The sequence below is a fragment of the Hyposmocoma kahamanoa genome, unplaced genomic scaffold, assembly GCF_003589595.1.
Source record: "Hyposmocoma kahamanoa isolate Upper Pololo Valley unplaced genomic scaffold, ASM358959v1 92, whole genome shotgun sequence".
NCBI lineage: Eukaryota > Metazoa > Arthropoda > Insecta > Lepidoptera > Cosmopterigidae > Hyposmocoma > Hyposmocoma kahamanoa.
In genome coordinates this window covers 15,554,998-15,578,983 of record NW_020654748.1, presented here as the reverse complement: position 1 = coordinate 15,578,983, position 23,986 = coordinate 15,554,998, and the positions used below count along the sequence as shown (strand labels likewise).

General features: G+C 37.0%; 1 protein-coding gene across 7 annotated transcripts in view; it reads right to left on the bottom strand.

Moving 5' to 3' along the window:
- Nucleotides 1–1,771: 1,771 nt before the first annotated feature.
- The window catches only part of LOC113236782, a 116,297-nt gene continuing 94,082 nt past the window's right edge, over nucleotides 1,772–23,986 (bottom strand). For 3 of the 7 annotated variants that reach the window (XM_026472954.1, XM_026472958.1, XM_026472957.1), the window contains 18 exons: nucleotides 22,637–22,861; nucleotides 20,943–21,129; nucleotides 20,648–20,762; nucleotides 19,507–19,661; nucleotides 16,492–16,598; nucleotides 15,535–15,708; nucleotides 14,462–14,656; nucleotides 14,265–14,373; nucleotides 13,979–14,158; nucleotides 13,747–13,884; nucleotides 13,368–13,525; nucleotides 12,248–12,435; nucleotides 11,770–11,920; nucleotides 6,788–6,874; nucleotides 5,990–6,098; nucleotides 5,611–5,758; nucleotides 5,289–5,392; nucleotides 1,772–2,354 (listed from right to left, as the gene is read on the bottom strand). In XM_026472954.1, the coding sequence (XP_026328739.1) occupies nucleotides 2,179–2,354; nucleotides 5,289–5,392; nucleotides 5,611–5,758; nucleotides 5,990–6,098; nucleotides 6,788–6,874; nucleotides 11,770–11,920; nucleotides 12,248–12,435; nucleotides 13,368–13,525; nucleotides 13,747–13,884; nucleotides 13,979–14,158; nucleotides 14,265–14,373; nucleotides 14,462–14,656; nucleotides 15,535–15,708; nucleotides 16,492–16,598; nucleotides 19,507–19,661; nucleotides 20,648–20,762; nucleotides 20,943–21,129; nucleotides 22,637–22,861 (2,706 nt within the window). In that variant the 3' untranslated portion in view covers nucleotides 1,772–2,178. Of the gene's footprint in view, nucleotides 2,355–5,288; nucleotides 5,393–5,610; nucleotides 5,759–5,989; nucleotides 6,099–6,787; nucleotides 6,875–11,769; nucleotides 11,921–12,247; nucleotides 12,436–13,367; nucleotides 13,526–13,746; nucleotides 13,885–13,978; nucleotides 14,159–14,264; nucleotides 14,374–14,461; nucleotides 14,657–15,534; nucleotides 15,736–16,491; nucleotides 16,599–19,506; nucleotides 19,662–20,647; nucleotides 20,763–20,942; nucleotides 21,130–22,636; nucleotides 22,862–23,986 lie in introns of all 7 variants that reach the window. The other 4 variants (XM_026472951.1, XM_026472956.1, XM_026472955.1 and 1 more) reach the window with 3 other exon arrangements.

The window sequence follows — 23,986 nt, the reverse complement described above, 5'->3', positions numbered from 1 at the left end:
TTCAATAAATCACAAAACAATATTTTAAACCATAGATAAAGATCAAAGTATATAGTGTATGTGCGGTCACTATAATAATAAATTAGATAATACCTACGTAATATTATAATACATATTTTATATCCGGGTTACTGTAAACCAGGTAATTAAAATTAAAGCATTATGAGATCATGGGGTTGTCCGTAAGCTGAACGAAATGCTATCACCGGTGATATGTTCAAAGATGAAATTCTTTCTGGCTTTTTTACTTCAATTGTACTTTTTATAAGGTGTTTGAATTCCCTATACAGTCACATTTATGTTATCTGATCTGTTCAATTAAAAGATGAAATGAATTTCATATCAAGTCCAACGGATGCCATCGTCAACAGAGCACCTTCAGAGACCTACATGATATCGATCAGCTTACGGACGAACTCTGATTCCATACAACAGATTTACACTATAATACAACATAATAATCACATTATTCCCTATTTCACTTTTCGTAAATTATAAAAAACTTAAACGTGTAGAATACATGTTACATCATTCGCCTAGCCTATGATAGTACTTTCGAATTTGATCACGAAGAGAAATTATTATCAAAACTACCTAGTGTACTTTTCCATAGAGTGAGTGCATTTTGAACTATAGGGTAGTAAGTGTTGCGTCGCCGACATTATGAAATAAAACGCAAATACATTACAGCTAGCTACTTCATGATACATCATATTTCAGTTATCTTCACTGTGACTATTAAACAAGCGTACATTCAAAGTACCTAATTTGGCACAAAAGTCAAGTTAGAAATAGTCTTTTCAGAGTCGTTTGGAAAATAAAGTCGAAGAAAATGTCGCAGAAAGAACATTGGAAGTTCCTTAATGTAATATATATATATATATATATAGACATATAATATACATATGTATATATATAAAACACAACATTTTTTCCTGTTTTAAGGTCAACGTCTGTATCTACAACGTTATGTTCAGTATTTTTATCATAGCTCTTAGTCGATAGTTTAATTACGTAGATCAATTAAATACATTACAATTTTAGTCATCGACTTTGCATAAAACAACAAGAAAGATACAGATGTGTACCAGGAAAACATAATTCTTGTAAGTCTTTTTCAATATTCATTGGCATAATCAATTATGATTCGATTTCCTTTTGATATTGTCATTAATTTGTTACTATAAGGTAAACCGACATTGGGGTGCCAGTGTAACTCTAATACAAATAAAACTTAGTCTATATGAGTTAAGTACAGTTATCAACACGTGATGTTAACAAAACATTTGAGTATCTGAGGAAGTATGGAGGTGCAATATCGCACAGTGGCACAATTTATTTATCTCCCGAGTACAAATATAACATAACAGTCCTATATAATATACAATTATGGTGACTTCGTAATACAACTGTCAAACTCTTAATGCCATTAGGTATATACTTCACACAAGAGCCGAGTGCAGTCTTATTAATTTTATAAAGATGTAAACACCCCGAAATAAATTTAACTTGTATGGCATTAAATAATAACAAACGAAACTCTTAAGTAAAGCTGCTTTATTTTTATAAACGTAAGGTACAAACTTTTAGGCGCATTAAGTACTTTTTTACACAATGCGATTGATTAACCGTTCACTTATTTAAGTGTTAAGTTAATGCAGACGTTGGTCAATCATTTTGCATAGATATAATGGTCATACCACACCAATGAAAGGAAGGCATTCATGCCGAATCTGGAAGAGCATAGAATAGGTCGTAATAAATGTCGTTACTGCATACCGCATCTCTTAAGGATTATTTTGAAATTGTCCGAACCACACAATGCATTTGATTTTTATGCTCTACAAAGCCATCAATCGCAAACACCCTAAATCGATAATGAGATAATTAATGTGACACGGGAAAGATTCACACCGTTAGGATTGATAAGATAATAAATACATTCGTGCAATTCATAAACAGAGAGCGAATATAGTCGAGAATGCACTGGGTTACAGGAAAAATCAGGATTGCATTTCACAGCACTCGGTTTGCTCTATGGCAAACAGGGTGTGATGGGGCAGCGTGTAAGGTTGATCCGAGACAAACACGTCTGGTTGGAAAACACAGAGCGTGTTCATAGTAAGGAGTCAAGGCGGGCCGGGAGTAAGGCCGCTGAGGCCAAATGAGGCTAGGGGACTAGTGACGGTGGTCCGGCGCGAGCGACTTGCGGCTGGCAGAGAGGTGTTGAGCGCGTGGCGCAGGACGCTGCGAGCGCGGTAGCGTGGTGGGTGCGGGAGGACCGCCACCCACGCCTGTGCCCGATGCCGCACCCGTCTCACTCAACATGTCGCGCGGTTTCCACACGGGCGATCCTACAACACACCAAACACCAAACTCTTTATAAATTACATCCAGGTCGCGAACGTGCGACTAACAAATTTAGAAACGCAATGCACCGATCGTTTGAACTTCGCGCACTCAAAGAGTTGAATGTTTGATGAATGTTGTCGTAGGTTCGACGCCCTGTTGGGCCATATGTCCACTTGCAATAGTCATTTTTTGCTATGTGGCTATGAACCTGCCGTGTTCGTCAGGTTTCAACAGTGGAAATGTTCAAGCAAACTAAATATGCAAAAATACAGTCAACTGATTTGCAAGTGGACAAATGGTGTAAACAGCGACCGAAACTAAGCGAAATTTCGCTCAGACTCGAGGAAGAGGAAGATAGGAATGAAATAGGCTTAGCGCATATGAAAGATGAAATCGAAGTTCTACGCCGGTCAACATTGTCATCGAACATTCAAATAAGTAAATTAATCGTCAAAACGTTGTTTGCTTTATGGATAAATATTACCTACTTTATTTCATCCATTAATAGAGCCTAATACTGCCACTACCTAAGATCTAAGGTGCACCGAATTCAGGAATTTGGGGGAGCGTACTGCACGCAGGATGCCCACGACAATATTCTGGGTGGTAAGTGCATCATCTAAGACATAGAGAGTCCGTGCAAGGCTAAGTAAGCGCTACGTGAACAAATAATGTATTGCCTAATTGATTGAATATTCATAGTTATAATGTTATTTCATGTTTAGCCTATTTTAAAACGATTTAGCGTAATAATTTAAATTATTTATATTGTATATAGATTGTATAATAGATTGACATGACACAGATTTTTTTAAATTCTAATTGTAGTAGTTACGGTTGCAGAGAATCTGCCTACTTACGATAGGTAAGCTTTTGAGAATATTTTAGTTCGCAAAAATATACATTATTTTTAACATTGTTAATTTACAACACAGTTTATAAATTGAAAACAAAAAATTATTTTTTAACGCATTTTTTAAATAAAATTTTACATGTTAACCCGTATTCGATTCAACAGTTCGCAAATATTAAATACCAATATATAGACAATTTCTCTGATTAAATTTATCAAAACGTTTAAGTAAATAAACAACTTTTAATCCCTCCTTGAACCAGTTGTCTTCTTGCGAACTAAACCATTCTCATACACTGGATTTCCAATAAGATACACGCATTAAGGTACGTTTACACTACTACCTAAACTCCCCACAGTGAACAGAACTTAACACTAAATTTGAGCTGGTAAACAATAAACTTCGAAATTAAATTAATTAGCTGTATCAATTACAGGTATTTCGAAATGGAAGACTTACGATTAATGATTAATTAATGGTACAAATCCATGGCTCTACATAATAATAAATATTATATTAATTTATTTGGATGTATAATAGTCGAAATTAACATAAGGCAGAGAGAGACTATGACGAAAGTGATTAAGTAACATCAGTACAATTCCACAGCCATTATTATAATATAACTCTTAGCACTTGGAGTTACAACTAGAATTTGAGTTTTAATTAAATTGAATATGCTTAATATTGTTGCTGTTTACTTTACCTAACTATATAATATGATCTACGTATTATCAGGTATATAATAATTACCCTATGTAGGTAGTACCTACTCACTATATAGGGTACTAGATTCAAGAATGATTGAAAAATGGGGTAAACAATTATTTATATACGAAATACTGCGTATACATGTTTTAAATGTTGTCTCTATATTCTTACCGCAACGCAGTTTAAAATCAGGTATGTTGTAAATTCAAGTCCATATATCCATAGCAATTATCAGATAATATTAAACTTAAAAGTATTGTAAACGTATACGACTATCAATCAACACAGGAAATTATGCAAGTAGGAGATTTAACTACATAAATAACTTCATTAGAAAATAAATCATTAATTTATAATGGTCCATCTTCTGCATAATTAATCAATTCCAATTTTGCTTATGCAATGCCCAGTCGACACACGATCGTTTTATAATAATAAAGTATTTAAAAAATGTGTAAATAAATGACTCTGTAAACGTAATAAAAGGTGTTTGTTTTTATGTTGTCGTAAGTCGTGGTAGGTCATTTTAGACGTGTATTTGATCAAATTCGCTTTTTTCGTGTTTTCGTGCGACAGAGTAGTAACCGCGTTCGTCTTCCAACGTTTCGATACTGCTGCGCTCGGACGACGTCAGAACAGACTGGGAAGTAAGATACTTCCTCCGTGTTTTGGGGGACTTCCCCCTTCCCCTATGCTAGGTGGTTTTACTCTGCTTTTTCCCCGAGAGGTAACATTGTACGCAAGTCGGGTGCTCCATAGATTTAACGATAGACTCAGTGGATTTTGACACAACGATGCCCATTTTAATAGCTTTGTCTTCTGCTTTGGCAAGTTGCGAATAGTGCGTCATTCTATCCAGTGAGTTGGTTCCGAGTCGTGCAAGTTTCTCGCCACTGCATTTAGATGAACGGCGGCTAACATTCGGCGATTTATTTGGAGACCTGTCGAAACTGGCCTGAGGTGTACGCATTATGCCTTTCTTTGGTGCTGGTTTAGGGGAGCGCGATCTATCCATGCTATTTTCACGTGATTTCATTATGCCGCTTCGGGGTGATCTGGAGCCATCAAAACTTTGCTGCGGTGAACGAGATTTATCGAGAGATCCACGCGGAGATTTAGAGTGATCGAAACTGCCGCGAGGAGAACGATGTAATGTTTTATTTTGTTTCATGCTTGATTTATTTGGTGATTTGCAAACAATGACTTTGGTGACGCGGTCGCGATCGGGCGAGGCGTCGGAGTAGCGATTGGGCGATTTGTCCCTGTTGATACTGCTGCCGCTGCAGGAACGAATGACCTTGATCTTTTTCTCGGAACTCATTGAGGATTTCCTTTCCGGAGACGATTTAAGTGATTGTGATTCCTGCTTACCTAGCTCCTTGACCATAGTGGGCTGGTACTGAGTCGGCTGGTGCGACGATTGGATGAGCCTGGCTTGACTGCCCGTGCTGCCCGCGCTGAGGGTGGAGGTCGTGCTGTAAAGTAATATAAAAAACATTAATGTTACCCTACAATTAGAAATATTTTTGGAATTGCTGGGTGACATATGTATGAGTGAAAACAAGAAAACCTACTAATATTTATTTTGGTTGTTTTGGACTGAAGAGTGCCAGAGTGTGCAGAGTCTGGTGCTAATTCAGAATGATGTAGGTACGGTGTTGTCTGTGATATTAACCCATACATATGTTGGTACCTTAGAGTGAGGTGGTTGGGAGTTCTGCCTAACCCTCGCTTGCTCGCCGGCGGCTGGGGCGGCTCATCTTCGCCCTCAGATTTGGAGCCAGGGTCGGATTTGTCAGTGTCCGGGGGCGGCGGCGGTGGCGCTCGTTTAGCGTTAGTTTCTGTATTGAATTTGCACATAGAAGCATCGTGTTAGTCGCTATTTAGTCCCACATACTACCGTTATTAAAATATTCACAATTTAACACGCACACACAAACAATTTATTTTGTTAATTTTTTCCAGTACAGTTAATAAGTTGTTATACTACCGTCGTTCGGTACATGCCCGGTAAAGTACTCTTTGGCAATAATAGTAGTCTGCCAAGGTTTGAATCAATTTGGACAACTAACCAGCCGTGTCTCCGAGGGTCTTACTCCTGTGCCGGAAGGCAGGCTCGCCAATTGCTTCGGGCGGTGGTTCGTCTGCATCCTGGGAGTTCTCGCGAGACAAATCTCCCACCTACAAGCATTTAATAAATATATAATTATAACCTCAACTAAGCGCTTTATATCATTGTCAGATATGTAAAATTCTCTCAATATTATACATCCAGCTATCCATTACTTTTTGATAAACAACATTCTTGTTACAAATAATTAATAGATTCAGGTGTCAGTTTGTGGAAATTATTATTAACAAATATGGAAGTAAATCATACAATATACCTTACATTGTATTGAGTTTTTTTCCGACCAGTTAATTTTCTCACTCTCCCGCAAAAATTAAAAATATAAAAAAATATAATAACACAAGCGCAACTATAGAGTTGCGCTTGTGTTATTATATTTTTTAGGTGGTGTTTGTGACTATTCACAAACACCGCCACCAAAATTATAGATACCCGACACTCATTTTTCCGAGACATCCCATGAGTTGTTGATAGTTTGCAAATAAATTTACTTCCATTTTTATTAGTGTTACAAGTGTAATTAATGAAATACTAATAGACAAATGTTAAAGTAACAAGAATCTCTGTTAATGGGAACACAAATAAGTTTCGCCAAAAATGTGAGTTTCAGTAGGACCGGCCCTTAACTGTTTTCAGATTTTCTGAATGAATGAGATTCGTTTATTCTCAGCTAAGTTTAAAGCACTGATTTGTTAGATAAAATTATATATAAATGAAATAAGAAAAATAATATGCTTACTACGATATTTCCTGCCGATAGCCTTTGTCCTGAAATTCTGGGCTTCTTGGTCTTACCGAGAGTTTGTGACCCTTGCATTACATGTACCTGTAATTAAAAGGATAATTTTTAGTATAAACGTCCTAAAATGATTAAGTTTTAGTAAAATAAAGATTTATTCAAAATCCTTTATATTAAGTAAAAGTTTGACGTGATTTATTGACTTTTTAATTTAATTTTTCTTAAATAACTCCACTATACTCCGTCCAACCATTGATTGGATTTTTGACATACGCATGCCTCCGAAGTTCCGTAATTATTGACATACAACCATAGACAAAAAATGCAATACTTCCTGGACTCTTTTACTTTTGAATTTTAGTGGAGCGACGTGTTCTTTGGCTCCGATATTTATCGAGCAGATTATGTAACGAAGATTATTCAAATTGATAAATTTTGGTACCTGTCTAATAAATTATAAGGAAATTAAATAAATTATGAATAATTGCAATAAATTCTTACTGTTTATTATAATGAATCGTCAGATTCTTTTCCATATGAACAATAACATTGCTCGAATCCTCAATAACATTAATTTATTAATTCTTGAGTACACAAATAGTCAAACGCACCATCACGATCCCAGTCAGACAATATCTTCTTTTTTGAACCGGGCACGATTAAAACTTTTTCATAAATAAAATCGATTGTTATAAAAAATCGAATCGGAAATGCGGAAATGGAATATGACATCACTAATTGATTAGAATTCGAGTCATTCTGTCAAAAGTTAAAAAAATGGTTGGACAGAGTATAGTTTATTGTGTGAATTACCAATACGGCGTAGAAAGCCGAAAAACGTAGCACAAATATGTATAACAGACACAGAAGAAATTCGTCGACCTGCTAACTCGACCTGTAGCTCAGTTGGCAGAGGAACGCTACGGTACAGCGGTGACACAGGTGCATGTCCTGTCGGGTCGAAGGAATGTTTCTTTGTGTTCGATCTTTATATTAATAATTACAAAGTTGCAAATAATAGTAATAACGCACACCATAAATGGCTCAAAATGTTTAAATCTACCAATCGTAGAACCAACACCAAAAACTGATCTACATAAGTGCCTCAATTCATTGACAAGCCTCGGTATCACACGACATGAACAGTCAAACTTTCCGACTAAGCACTTTAAACTTTTTAGTACAGTATCTACGCAATAATGCGCAATGCGAGTGACAACTTTTCCAATAAATACCGTCTTTATGAGTGTCAAGTGCTTACGTAAATGTTTCAATGATATTGCAGTTTCCCGCGCTTATCTGATTTTATATGGAATCGGTTCATGCTTTCATGCGTTTGACTTAGGCTGCACATATGTAATTTTTTTTACGTTACATGTTACGTGTGCTAGGCTTTCGACAAAGACTCGAGGTAACAACTCCCAAAGGTAAAGCCAAGTGGACAAGGACCGGCAGAATAATGTTATGAGACCTAACGTAGTAAACATATCCAAAAGTAATCGCTTCTGTTTGGAATTCAAATATCATCTCATAAAAGTTTTTGCAATATTATCGTACCAGCCTTCGCATGTTAACATGGCGATGGTAGCCTAGGGGGAAAACGATTGCTCAATTCAGAGGTCGACGGGTAACATGTATATATTACTTATTTTAATTTCATTGAGAATAATAATAATTAATAGCAAGCAATACGTCAACCTAAGACATAAGTTGACAAGTCCCATGTGCCTGTAATTTCACCATACGATATAGGTATACAATTCACAAACGAGTTTGAATACATACTTATACAAACATATCATTAAGCTTGTCTCCCACCAGGGAGGGTAGGCACAGACCATGGACCTCCAGTTGCTACGTTCGCAACAAACCTCCTTTGTCTCCTCTACTCCCATCCGTCTCTTCATACATGCCCGTTTGCTCTTAGTAATTTTAATTCAGCCTTTTTTAAGGACATTCTCAATATAATCGAGACAATTATGTGCGCTGAGGTTTACCTCTGCACATCCTTCCATCCACATTTCACATAAGATTGACGATACGTACCAACATTCATTCTTCCTACATGACTAAACCATCGAGGCATCCCTTGGTACCACACAGCTACACGCCACATCTGTCATACCACAACGCTCTCAGTACGTAAATTATAAACTTTTGAATTTAGAACAAAATTTTATTTTTATATAGATATTTTTTATCACAACATAATTAAGTTTGCGAATTAATCGAGTCCGAGGTTGTTTTTGAGTTTGAGAGAATTAATTAAGTTCACAATGTAGAAGTTTGCGTAAAGTAGAAATGAGGGAAATTTCATCCAATGTGCTTTAATAAATGTCATGTATCTACAATGCGTGCTGACTTTGATCAATATTATATTCGCTAAAGATTGGGCCGAAAGTGTATTTCTAAGAATACTTATTCATAGAATAAGTTTTCATGTTTCCTAAAACGGCTATAATATGTTTTGGTATTGGTATTGCTATTGCGGTGAACATTTCGAAACTTTATTTTAAATGTTGAGCGGGTTGTGGGCGAAGATAACCACGGAGTGGAAGCTCCAAAACGTAGGCCATATCAGAGTGGCGACGGGCGCGGGTGCATGTAAATCAAATGTACGAAGACGCTCCTTGCGTTCAAAGTGGCCACGCGCGCCGGCGCTTGTCTCCAGGCCGGCGCGGGCGCGGGTAGACCTATTGGCTCGGTCCGCACGTACTTTTCACAGTGCTTGGTCTAGTGTCTAGCGTCTGTTTGCCATTTCGATGTGTGGGTCCTCCCTCGTAGCCGCTTCGGCACTGTGAAAGGGAAGACGCCAAGACCCGCGCGCCCGCACCCTGAATGAGCCCTCAAAACTGAGACGCGGCAATGGCGGGATGTTTTGGACTCCTTTTTAAAAGGACGGCCAAATGTTACTCAAAACCAGGATCAATGGAAAAGAGGAGAGAGGCATTTACCCAGCTGTCGGACCGAACAAGCTCATAATAAAAATAACTTTAAATGTACAACTTAAAAGTTTGTTGCGAAATAGCAATTTTGAGTAATCGAATGTTAAATATGACTTAAAATTAAAATCTAATCATAATAATTGACATATAATTTACACAAGACAATAATAAACAATATCGAGTTTTTTTGTTTGTAAAGAGACTAGTTTATAGCATTTAATTTTTGTCTTTTTTTTTATAATATCACGTGACGGGACGAACAAGTCATGCGCCTGATAGTAAGCTACACACCTGTCCATAACAGTTGCAGTGCCACTTAGAGCTTTAATCCCAAAGATCTCAGGGGCACTGCCACTGCGCCTATCACCCTGAGACAAAAGTTGACTAGTCCCATGAGCCTGTAATTGCACCACCACCCTTACCCTTCAAAACCGGAGCACAGTAATGCTGACATTACAGAAATAGATAAGGTAAGGTCGTGATGATTGGATAATGATTATAGCATTCTATGTATCGTGTTGAAAAGGATTTATTTAACAGGAGCTTTATAGTTGTCATGGCCTTAATCATAACTTCACCATCATCATCATGATCAACTCATTTATACGTCCTACTGCTGTGCACGGGTCTCTTCTCAGACGAGAGTTTAAGGCCATAGTCTGCCACCCTTACCTAATGCGGGTTGGGGACTTCACACATTTTCCGAGGGCTGTGAAGATTCTTCAATGGGTAGGCTTCGTCACGATATTTTCCTTCTCTGAATAGCTCAGGGTAAATTTTAAGAAACTCAGAGGTGCGAGACCGGACTCGAACCCACAGCCTCTGCTTGAGAGGCGCCAGGATAAGCCATCGGGTTACCACAGCCTCTAATTAAAGCTTGTTTTTTTTTTATTATTAAGTATATTAGATTAAACAATTTTTCTCTCTCGAAAAACTTATAGTTTTTTTTAAATGATCAAGTAATGACTGCGTGAAACTTGAAATACTAAATATTCTAAATATCAAATGTGACATAATATTGACAGTTTTCAAACAAGTTTTGAAAGTTACACGCAATGATATTATCTATATAAAAAAGGGTTACACGTCATTTTCCGTTCGCGGCACTCAACGAGTGAAAAGTGTGTGTGCTTTAGTTTCTTTTTGTTAGTTGCCGTCGTTGATAGCTGCAATTGGTAAATGGTATCCCAAATTGAGTGGTAGATTATTGTTCAGATCTGTCACATCTTAAGTTTTCGCGATTCTTACATATAGGAAATGAAACTATTTTTCCGGATTTAAATAGTGATAATAATAAATTCAACTTAATACAAATTAATATTGTTACAATAAAATATTTTGTAAAACATAATGTAGCATAAATTGGAATGTTTCTTTGTAAATTTAAAAATAATGTATTTTTTTAATAACTTTTTTAACTTCAGTGAAATAATATGGTGGTTTGCATAAATATTAGATATAACTGGTTGATGACTTTACCACCTCAGTCAAATGTGACCATAGGGCTTGTAAAGGGCCCGAAACGTTGGTTTGTTTGAAAAAACAAATACACGCGATTTAAATCTGAAAAAATAATTTCAGATCTATAATTTTCATTCAAAATAGTCCAAAAATAAAAAATTCTAATCTTACCGAAGACAGTTAAATTAACAATGAAGAAGGATTTTTCGAAGGTTAACTCGGTTCAAAGACACCCAAAAGTGACCAAAAATTGTTCAAAGTTGTGTGTTACACACAACTTAAATAGTGGAATGTTTTAAGTTTGAATGGCGTTGGGTAAATTTGATTAAGGCGCAATTTTCTCAAACAGGTTTTTTCGAATTCGTCATTTTAGTTAATTATTCTAAACCCATTAGTCAATAAAACTTATTTCGACCTATACGTTTTAATTTTAATATACGTAATATACGTAAAAACCTGAAACAAGTATTCCAAGTTACCCAACTTGCTGTAAACCCAATATAATAAATAAATGACATAAATAGTTAACGAATCCTTAAGAAGAAACGGAAAGAAATCTCACAAAATAGTTATTACCTGATGTTTGGGACGTTCGAGTGTGTGTGTATTGGGCGCGCGGGGTGGTGGGGGCGCAGGGCGACCCGTGTTCGGCAGCGACATGTTGCGCACAGACTCTCGAATAATTTGCCGGATTGTCTTCAGGAACGCGTTGCGGAAGTCGGCCGTACTGTATAACCAATTTCATACTTAATAGGTTACCGAAGTAAGCGGCGTATCAGGAACGTATACGACCCCTGCAATCTCCAATAACGCTCTATAATTATTCAAACAATAGGCAACGTCTTAAAGTGATTGGTAGACTAAGAACTTAGTTAAGCCGATACCCAAAATTCATTTAACATTACAAACAGACTGTCTATAAAGTGCAAGTTAGCTTTGAAAGAACGATTTATTCATTAATCATTGTATGAAATTTATATTTATATTGCAAAATGAAATTTAATGAAATTTGCAAAATGTATGAAATTTATATTTATATTGAAAAGCAATATACCTGTTTGACAGCACGTAAACTTTCTCCGAACGCCTCTGAAGTTGACTTCGTAAGTGTATTAGCTCCCATAAAAAGTGACTGTCCATATCCTTAGCAGACGAGGCTCGGACCTGAACCTCGGTGACTGGTATCAACACTTGATATCTGATGATTTCTACTTCATTCGAATTATTTTTCGATGATACTCCCTACGGTACAAACATTTTGTTTAACAATTTATAGCTACGATTTCGAATGTCGTGATGTCTAAAAGTCTTTTTTTATGACATCAAGAGGCGTGACGGACAAGTCGTGCGCCTGGTGGTACGCGACTCGCCTATCCATAACGTTTGCAGTGCCATTCAGAGCTTTAAATTACAAAGATCTGAGGAGCACTGCCACTGGGTCCGCTACTCTGAGGCTTAAGTTAACAAGTCCTGCCTGTAATTTCAACAGCACCCTTACCCTTCAAAACCGAAATTTATTTTATTGGTAGGTCAATGGCTTGGTGGCAGAAATAGATAGTGCTTCCCCAAACGAACTCTTTCACAAGGAGGCCTATTTTTACTAAAATTATTAAACTGTAAAGCATGATATATCAATATCATTAAAAAGAACTGCAATACTCGCATCTAATTATCAATGGGTTTACTTTCTTATAACAAATACATTGCTGTAAATATCTACAAGTATGCATTCAAATATCTTGTTGTTCGAACTGCAATGAAGCTGAACTAAGGTAAACGTAAGGTAAACAAAACTATGTCATGTTTTCGAATCAGATATTACGTATACTTATATAGTAGACGACTTGGAAGTAGGGTCGACGGGCTTTGTAAGTTTCAGCTTTGATCGCTCGTATGGAAACTAGATATCTGATTCATAACATCGCGGTAGTGTAGACATGCGCTAGAGACTTTGATGTAAATAGTCTAGTAAGACAATTTATAGAGGTGATTCGAGTGTATACACACAGGGAAATTTGTCAAGCTGTGAAAAGTTTCTCGATATAATTATTACTTAAATAGGAATAAAAAGGGACTTGTTGAACGAGGAAGAATTTGTTTATTTTGTAATCTTGGACAAAGTGGAACTTCAGATTTTATACCTATTTATAAGTAGGTCTGTTTGAAACACTTACCATAAGCTTTTTCTTCTGTCTCAGTCTTTCTTTGCAGAGGAAGACAACAGCTGACTTAAATACAAAACACATTGCGTGTAATTCCAATCCCTTTTTTATTTTTCCTAAAAAGTCTGAAATATTTAACCATTCTACTCCGCCGTAGTATAACAAATCACCTGAAAAGGTTAAGGAGAATTAATTTGAGACTGGGAAACTAAATAAGTGCAAACGTTTTGTAAGACTGCTAGTAATTTACGACTGTGTTTGGGATCCAGTGATTTGCATGTCTCATGTTAAGTGCCATAATTAATGACACCCGCGTCGGATTCCTCTAATCTATGTAGACTCCAATTTACTGTTTGATCCTAAAAGCCTTTGACTTATAGATAGTACTGACCAGGGCTTAGATCTATAGGTTGTTTACAAGACTTTTGATGTTGTCTAAACAAGTGATCAAATATAGCACCATATTCTTCATGTATTCGTTGCATCTCATTGATGTGCTCGGCAACCTTTTCCATTCCTTTGAGAGCCTCTGTAATATAATTATTTGCATAAGTTATTTCTTGTAGATTTATCGCATCGCTTAATGAGTTAAATTGGCTTTGATTGAAGACAATGACTCTCACCTACTAAGTGAAGATGTTCCTCCGAATTAACATCAGTCAAATTTCTTAATTGCTGTAGCAACAGTGGATACTTTAATATCCTTTGAATCGGTTTGATTAAGTACGACTCCAATGTCGATGAGTGCTGTTGCTTTGGATTTCTAGCAGCCAAAAACTCTTGCAGAGCTTGATTACCTTCATCTGTAGACGAATAGTGAAGTCAATATTTTAGTTCAAATGCGTCACAAATATTATATTTCAAAACGATTGAAGTCCCTGTCAGAAGGGAAAGGGAAATAAAACTCACTCGGATGTAAAACTTTCTGTGCTTTACTATGGCTGGCGCAGAACGAACTGTACAATTTAAAATGATTGACATAATAGAGGAAAGCATTCCCGACTGCAAAAAGTACATTCTGAAATAAACAAAATACAGTGTTAGTCAGTATACAGAAACAGCGTTCGAGTTTATTCTGAAAGTTATCAAATTTAATCGTTGCTAACCTTAAATTGATTTGAAAATTCAAAGTGATGGAAGTTAGGCTCGGCCTCGAGCGCTTCCTCTAAGTTTTGCAAGAACTGCCTCTGAAAAGTCACTATCTCCTGAATGTTTCCGAACAGAGCGTTGATCTCGGCGTTGGATAAAAAAGTTTCCTTCTTCAGCGGCTCCAAGTAGTTCTCTAATAAGTTATTGAGGTGCTGCAAATAACAAGTCTTTGTTAATTTATAATCAAAGAAATACTTTCAGGTGGAGCTAAATATTTTATATAGCCACGGCAAGGACACATTCGGGTACCATCCATCTCTGTTAAATAAATAAGCGGCATTGTAATTATTGAGTCGTAATTCTATACTCTTGAAAAGTATTATGAAACAGACAGCGACTTAGCTATAACACTCCAATTAAAAGATTAAATTGAGTATGAATTTAATCGAAGACATAAATACAACGACGATGAGCTAGACGTACTGCGACGTATTTTAATGATTTAAAAAAAAATCCAAATTGTGAATCTCTTCTAACTTCCATATTGTATCTGCATTAAAAATATTTTATTAAATATTTTGGGTACATTCCTAAAAGATTTTTTATGTACGCATAAACTTATTTTAAATTATGACGAAGTGCTCTTGAGGAAGTAATTAACTTGGTTTACATATGTACATATTACGTACTACGAGAGTATCTTGATAGAGGCAGCTTAAGTTATATCAGTTTGCAAGTTATCACTTAACTAGACGTAAAAGTATCGCAAACTTCTTGATTGGGAACAGCTTCCATAGTAGCTAATAGAAACTTAAGCTGTAACTACTTAAGTGGAATATAAGATAGATACTTTAAAACTCAATGTTGTTGAGCGTTCTTTGAATACTTTTATAGTGTCTTCGTTTCAAGTTATTCTGGCGTTATTATTAGGTACATAAGGATAGTTAAAATATCATGAAAAATCTATTTACCCCATTTTTACCCAGCAAACTTCTATTTTGATATTTTTAAAGAACAATAGGTCTTGGAAACAGAAACTACTACTATTTAAATATTAATATGTAATTTTACTGAGTTAGTATATCTTTACCTTAACATAAGCGCGCTCGGTGTCGACGAGCTCGAGCAGCACCTTCCTCAATTTGTCAGCATCAGAAAGGTGTCGCGAGGGCGTGCCAGCTGCGGCGCTGGCCACGCTGCCCGTTGGGCTACCACGCCTTGTCTCCGTCGGCGACCGGCACCATCCCGTTACTTGCTCCGCGCTCTGCCGCACACCCACACCCCCACACTTCTACATTTGTCCCCAATTCCCGATTAACCATCTCCGCACATCATAATTTGAAGAACAAGACGACAACTAAACCATGCCGTAACCACTCCACATTTCACCCCATGCATAAGTAGTCTTCGCTCGTGTCTAACCCATATCAGCTTAACAAATTTTTGAGTTTCGACAGTTTTCAAGTATATGTTGTTATGAAAGTAATAAGACAACATCATCAACGAATACGCAATTCGGATCGAATATAAAGTCAATTAATGGCCGCGAGTCACATTAGTAAATCGTCGTAAATTTCAATTTCCAACAACATTACAAAATACGAGCACAATTTGTATCAATAATGGAATTAAAGCGCGATGCGCAGTAGGAACGATGATGACCCTGTTTCAGTAATATTTACGAGAACGATAAAACGTCATATTGGCTCATTTGCAGTACAGGGTTTGCTGAAATAGGTCAGACACTGAGCTTGCAACAGTGCGTTGATTGGTTTTGGAAACGTGCTTTGCTTAGCGAGTGCCGCTTAAAGGTGGGATCAGATACAAACGTGGGACAGGTCTGCAGGGTACGGTATTAAATTGTATCCCATTTGATTTCCAAGGACGATTATATTTCAGAGAAGGACATTACCATGCGGGCACCGTAACGAAATAAAACGGGGAATGGTTTCTAAGAGCAAGATAATTGAATCGGGAATTAGGTCGACATATATAATTTAGTTGGTAGGTTGAGGTAGGACATTACATATATCGCACAGATACGTACCTTTAGTAGATTCTCAATCTCAAAGGAGTTAGTCCGAGAGCTAACTTTGGGCGGGCCCGTGTTGAGGTCACCGTGCGTGTCGTTCTCTGGACTATACAATTCTTTACCTGTGTAAAAGATGATTTACGTAAACGAAGATTTTCAACAAATATTTAATTAACCTCCTGTTATTGTCTTTGTTTCGGTTTGGTTAACTACAGCTATTTTGTATATTACATTACGCTCATAATATATTCAAAAGAATTTCACTCACAATACGGCGCTTATATTTATCAATATTCCCGCTCGCGTTTTCATAAACATCAATAGCTCTATAATACGTACGATATTTGCATACATAAAGTAATTCGAAAACGAATATTTTCAATAGGTTCGCTATCAAAGAGGTGCAGGCCTTTCAATATCATCTGAACAAATTACAATATTCGAAGGAGTTTCATGTAGAGCTTAAAGTAGAGTGGACATTCATGGAGAACAACTCGCCGCTACAAGAAACTTATAGTAAGCCAATGACTTTTGGTGGCGGCATGACAACACGGAGCTCTGGGGGACTGACAAATAGCCCCGGGTTAGGTCACGACCTTTTATTCGGAAGTTGCAAAGAGTGTTTCTGTTTTAAAATTAGTTCCGCTACGTTCTACAATTGCTAGTTTTTCCCTTTTCAAGTCAAACATTTTCACTAAAGCTTACAAAGGCTCTCATATAAAACAATGTACAGTAACCACTTGAGTAGGTAATTGGAACGGCACGTGAAAATCTCCACTATATGTTGGGCGTGAGCTTACTTTAAATAAACAATTAACAGTGAAACAATAAACCTTAAAACGTCGAGGAAATTTGCGTGTTGTGAATAGGAAAAGCGGAATGAAATATGATATACGTAGCACTAGTATAAAAGAAATCGGAATCAAAGGAACAAAATGGGGGCTTTTTTCGTTTCACGCATTGAATACGCATCGTTAGAAAAGGGCAAAACAGAAGCCTCGTTAGACGAAAATGTCATAATAAATAACGTGTTTGTGGTTCTTTACGATACTTTTGTTGGAGCAGACAACCGCACCGCATCAGCGCTCCAATATGGCTGTCATAAAACAACAACTTCGAGCCGTGTCAATATGTCGACGTAATTGCCTCTTGTGTTACACGAAGCCGCACCCGGAAATAAATCATAGCCGAAAAATTTGGTATTGGTGGTTCTAAATAAGGGCCAGTGTAGTATTATTGCGGCAAATGAAAACGAGACAAAGAAAACGTTGCTTTAACTCTTGAATTACTGCTTATTTATATGATAAGGAAAACTCTCCGTGACTTTTTCGGCGCAAATTTTTTAACCTAACTTAACTTCTCTTCTTAAATTATTTTTGTGAATTAGAGGCTGCAGAAAATATAACAGTGGCTCGCGAGTTCAAGGGTAAATTTAAAAATAAGTCACTTTTTCTCTCCCAAAAGGTGGAGTTAGAATTGAGTTTTAACGTAAATGTTCTAGTTGTGAGTGGAAGGTTAGCTTTATACAATTCTGAGACATAATTATCAAAATCTTTTGAAATTTGTCAGCCTCTACATATAAATAAATATGAAATCGGAAAGAGTGGTATTGAGTTAAATAATGAAAAACCGCACAGGATATAAGCGAAGATAATCAATGCGTTCAATAAAGAAACGCGGGATCCTTTCATTAACAAAGTTATGGTGCTTATGTGACACTATGATTGCGATAGGTATTTTGGAAGAGTTTGCGTGAACCATTAAAGTTATGCGTAACTTGAAAAGTCAAGCATACGTAGTACGATTTTTATTAACAGTAGTAAGAGGATTGGCAATCTACAAACAGCGAAGTCCATTATTTCGTAATGTGATGCACAAAATATTACTGACTCACAGCCACAATTGAAACTCAATGAAGATTCGGGATGGATAGGGAACGATGCCAAGTAATGTGGTGCATGATTGAAGAGTTGCTTGATAAGCGGTCGTCGCGAAACGAAAATGAATGATGATGTCAATTTAGCTGAAAGCTCTTATGAACACACCTTATGAGTTGTTCACAATGATTCTGATGATACTAAACTTCTGATTTTTTTTGTGATGAACATTGTTTTATTATAATTAATAATACAAAGATCGAACACTTAGAAAAAAGTCCTTCGACGCAGCCGGATTCGAACCGATGTCTCGCAAATAATATTTTGTCTAGCAAATCGTCCTAGACGCTATGCCAACTAAGCAACGGAACGAAACAGCGGACCTCACGAATTCCTCTAGGTACTTGTTTGTCGGATCTTTGTTTTTGGTTTTCAACGACCGTAGCGCCATATATGAGAAATATGTGAAAGTATTTCTTCACATAGCGTCTGACACGGTTTGCCAGAAGACGTTTGCCAGAAGACGATCCAGGCCGGATCGAATCGAGGATTTTTCTAAGTGTTCGATCTTTGTATTATTAATTGTAATTCCGAACTAGTGGAGTAATTTCATTAAAATCATGGCGGTGAAACATCAATACCGTGAAATATCAACATTCAATAAAATATTCAACATTGTTTTAGTCGAACTTATATGCATACTTAAGAGAAAATACATGTCGAAATTGAAGTTGCTGTAAAAACTAACAAAGTAAGTTATTGTTTGTGTTTGTTCGAATTTAAATTTACCGAGAGCAACAACGGAAAAGTAAGCACGAAGATTGCAAAATTTACAATAAACTCCACGAAATTTCTCAGTATTATGTTTGGTGTTGTATTTTCCGTTAAGAATATTATCATAAGCTACCCGATACTTCTTTAAAATGTGATTATGAAAATTTTTAGAAGATTATAATTCACTGAGATATGGCTCCTGTTTGTTTACATTGTGTAAGGAAAGTGATTGTGTTTTTGAAAGTGTTTTTAATTGCATTCAATGTTATTGTAATGAACTTAGGTGCGAAGGCAGTTTGAGACATACGTTTTTCAAGATGAATGTTTGAGAATTGCTCTTCAAGAATTCAGTTTAAGATATTATAAGCAATCAACTCACTCCAAGCAGGCGCTGGCACGATGAGGCCGGATATCATGTCGTCGGAGATGACTGGCGGGTCGGTCGGTGGTGGCGGGCACACGAGTGAATCGATTATGTCGTCTGTGGCCGCGCGCATCACGCCGCTCAGCTCCGGTGGCTCCGTGCGCGATGACCTACCACAAGGTCCTAATTGCTCATCTGCTACAAGTTGCTGCCTATTTCACAATTTGCAATCTATATAATCAATCTTCAGTGAGAATAAATGTGTTAAAACGTCAATGACGAATTGTTCGAGCAGTCAACAAGCCCAGTGAAACAAAATTAGCAAATTTCGTTTATGTGATACAAGACAACATTATTGTATTTGCAGAGGAAAAATCTAACACACGAAAGCAATTTCCTTTCACAAAGCACTGAATAAAATATGTTATGGTTTGTTTGCCTTCGCTATAAACAGACTAAAATAGAAAGTTTGTTATCTTTGCATTCAGGAAAGGGGGAAATAACTTGGAATCATTGTTCCCTACTTAATTTATTTTCAACAACTTTATGACTAATTGCACAATTCACGCAACAGGAGAATAAAGACGGCTTTATGTGAACGGCGTGATAAACTCACAACAAAGATATCATGTCGTAAGAGCTTTTGAAATGACGTTTGTTGGAGAACATTAATTCACGCGCGACAACGTCGAGAGGCTCAATTGCGGCCCTCGTTCATAATGGTCGAGACTGGAACGAGGGCCGGCGGCTCAGGGCTGCAGAGCGAGGGAGTATGTAGGTCGCGCCGACCGCACAATTGCGGCGCTTCAGTAAGCTTGTCGCGGTCGCGAAAGGTCAGGTGTATAAGGGCGGGAAACACCGATGAACAGACTTTCCACCCCGCTCCGGCACACCAGCGCGCTTTAACTTCCGTTTTATTAAGTGCTACGCTGCTACCCGGCTTCCTATTTTATTCCTACTTACCCTCATTCGTTTATAGCACACAAAGAGCAAGGCTTTTATTCAGATTTTAACTTCTGCTGCAGTGAATATTCTAATTCTATGTAAATGAATTCAACGAGTGAATGTCGTTTGATTAACGAGCAGCTGTTAGCCCGGTTGACGATCGGCGGATTTGCATTCACATGAAAATCAAAAAAGTAAAACGAGAAAATACCTCATCATCATGACAAGCGCAAGCTCCTCTTGCAACACGCTCTCCAAGTACATCATATCTAGGTCGGATACGATCGCTCCGTTGATCACCATTATCTCGTCGCCTTTGATTATGCCTGGCACAGAAAACAGTTGTATTCGGAATATTTATTTTACCTTTTTGAAGAGGAATAATGAGAAAAAACAAACAATAGGATTAAACGAAAAAAAAACAGTACGCAGTTTTTTCAATATACCACCACCAAATTAGGTGTATCGGTTTCAAAACAATGGCTACGTTTTCCTCAGGTACGTACCGTTTTGCATGCCAAGACTTTTATCCTCGACGCGACTGACGTAGCAGCACAGCTCGTCCTGTCGCTCCGCGTTTTCGATGAGCTCGGCTTCCACACTAAAGCCCCACATTTGTTCTAGCGTTGTTCGTTGTAGTTCCACTTGGTACAGGATCTTTGCGCACACTTCCACCACCTCATGTGTGTGCAACTGTACAAAATTATTCCAATCCATGAGAATACTAGCACGCACAATACTTAAACTTTTTAAACAGAGATTACTTTGAATACGACGGGTACGTTTTTAAAAGAACATTCTGTAAAATCCAGCAAAAGTTCGTATAAGTCGCGAATGAGAATCTTTTTCAACTTCTTTAAACGTGCTATAAAGATGGCAGACAGCGACAGTGGAGAGAAATGTGAATGCGAGATATAGTCATGATTATAACATACTCGTATATCATATAATCGTGATTTTGTGGTTGTCACACTCACTAACCCGAAATTTAATACACTTGTATCTTTTTAGTAGAATGTTTCGTAACAAAACTTAGCGCCTGCACCAAAAAACTAATTAACTATAGACGTCTTTGGGTTAATAAGCCTTTACATTACATTATCCTGAATTATTCGAATTTGTTCACTTTCAAACATAAATTATTTATTCAATGCGTATGTACCAAGTCCGAAGGGTTAAACTTTAAAATATCCATGCGTGCATAGAAGCCTATTCTGTCTGACCCTAATCAACATTAATCGTACGCTATGCAAAAATATTTAACCCATCCTCACATCTTTTAGCATTTTATATATTTAGAAAATATCACAGTGCAAACAATGCGTGCAAAATTAATTGTGGTACTCAAAGTTACACTAAATACCAAAAGAGTATTTAACTTCTAGATAGTAGTTCAATATCAAGACAATGCGAGTGTGACAACTTTTTGATATCCCCATACACCGGACAGTAGGTAGAATAAAATCGGTGACGGAATATACGTACGTGCTGTCAGACCCTACTCACATGCGGCCTGGACACAAAACATTTTTTTAATAATAAATACATTATATGTATTCACTAAGTTGTATTCATGTGTCGCAGTGAAACGATTTAATTAAAAATAAGCCCGCGCCTGTCGTGTCACGTTGTTTTTATATAATTTAACAAGCAGTCTCAAGGAACGCAGAGCATCGTTCGCCGGATTCTCGTGAAAATGTAAATTTTGTAAGTTTTTTAAATAAATCGTTCCGTTGGGAATTGTACCGGAGATATGGGAGCGTCATTTACTTAATTACTGTCCCTGTTTATAAGCACAACAATGCACTAAAGACCTTCTTAGATTGAGTCGAGTAAGCATAAAAGCACACTACTGCTAGATGGCCATCTATCATAAACTACATTTTGAAATCTTTTATGAAATTTTGTTTGGTATCATTTGAAAGATACAATCACATTGTTTAAATAATGTAAAATAGAATTTACAGTCACACTAAATTGTTAATAAGAAATATATCAATTGAAGTACAAATAATGAACTCTGTAAGATGAAGTTTACATAAAAGTAAATATTTTTTTTCGAAACAAAGAATATAAAAGACAATAAAATTCAATCGTACTACCAAGTTAAATTGTATATGATCTTATTCTATGTTGACAGAAGTTGTGGGGAAACGTGGCGAAACTAGACTGTCACATTAAAGAAGGTGAGCGTACTCACGTAAGTTTCTATGAGATCGGTGCGAGGCGGTACGAAATAGTTGTGGTCTTCCATGTCGCGTCGTTTCTTCACTCTGACAAAGTGCTCGAGTGAGTTAAGCGTGCGCCGTGCACAAGCTGCTGCCAGAAATTCTTCCACAGACATGCCTTCACGCACACCCACCGTTGCCGTCGTACCTTCGGGAAGAGATACCCTCACTGCCGCTTCACCTTCATCCCGGGACATCTGTATTACACGACTAATTACTGGCGAAATCTTACCCAACCGCGATATAATAATTGCAGTTAGCTCCACAAAGGCACTCTCGGCTACAAACTTTCAAAATTAACTTGTCTTTTGTCTTGTTGCGAGGATATCCCGGCTTCAAGGAATTACGACGTCACCTGTACCCTTATTCTCTGAGACTGTCAGTTGATAGTTTACTTCTAAGAAACAATCTAAGAGTCACGAGTTACTTTAAGCAGATTTGGATTTAATTAACTATTATTTATTGACGAAAAGTCAACTTGTCTCGAGCACCTAGATCAGGTGCTCGAGATACACAGGGATGTTAAAAATAAAATTATTTTATTTTTATAAATTACCTTATTATTAAGATTTTTCAAGTAAGTAAAAGATGTATAATCTAATGTCTTCCCACGCGCCTTAGAGTAAAAATATTTTTTGATGTAGGTAGTCACAATAATTCAATAATGCTAAAAATACTTTTGGGTATTGCCGTATCGCGCACGATGGTCCTATCAAAAGTGTCTATATAATAACATCGGATTAGAGCTACGGAATTGATAAACGGTCGAACGGACGCAGTGACGAGTTGAATAGGGTCCTCTGGGAGCGGAAACCCTAAAAGCTGACATACAATTTGCTTAGGCGTGCCAGCTACGCTTTGACTCGGTCGACAGTTCCTCCGAACAGCCCGCGGCCAAATGAGCAGCACCCAAGTTTTGTTTTGTTGCATTATAACCATTATCGAACTTAGTATATTGCTTACTGATATTCGGGGACGAGTTAATAAATTTGCCGCTCCAAGAAATTAGCGATTCCGTTTTTGCGATGTAAATTCCTCTCTATGGATTTAAAATTGGATCTACGAGTTTAATCTCACAGACGTATTCGAAAATACAAATAAGTGTAACCTGACTCATTTGAACAATGAAGAGTGTATTAGGAAATAAAGTATGAAATTGCAGTTCTAATGTTTTGGACAATTTGAACTCAAAATATGTTTTTTAATAAGTGTTTTAGTGGTCGATTCAGTTTAGAAACTTTTTTCAAATATAATCTCAAGTGTTTACATTCAAAACATTGATGTTATTCGTTTGTTTTCGTTTTGGTTAATTTTGCATACCC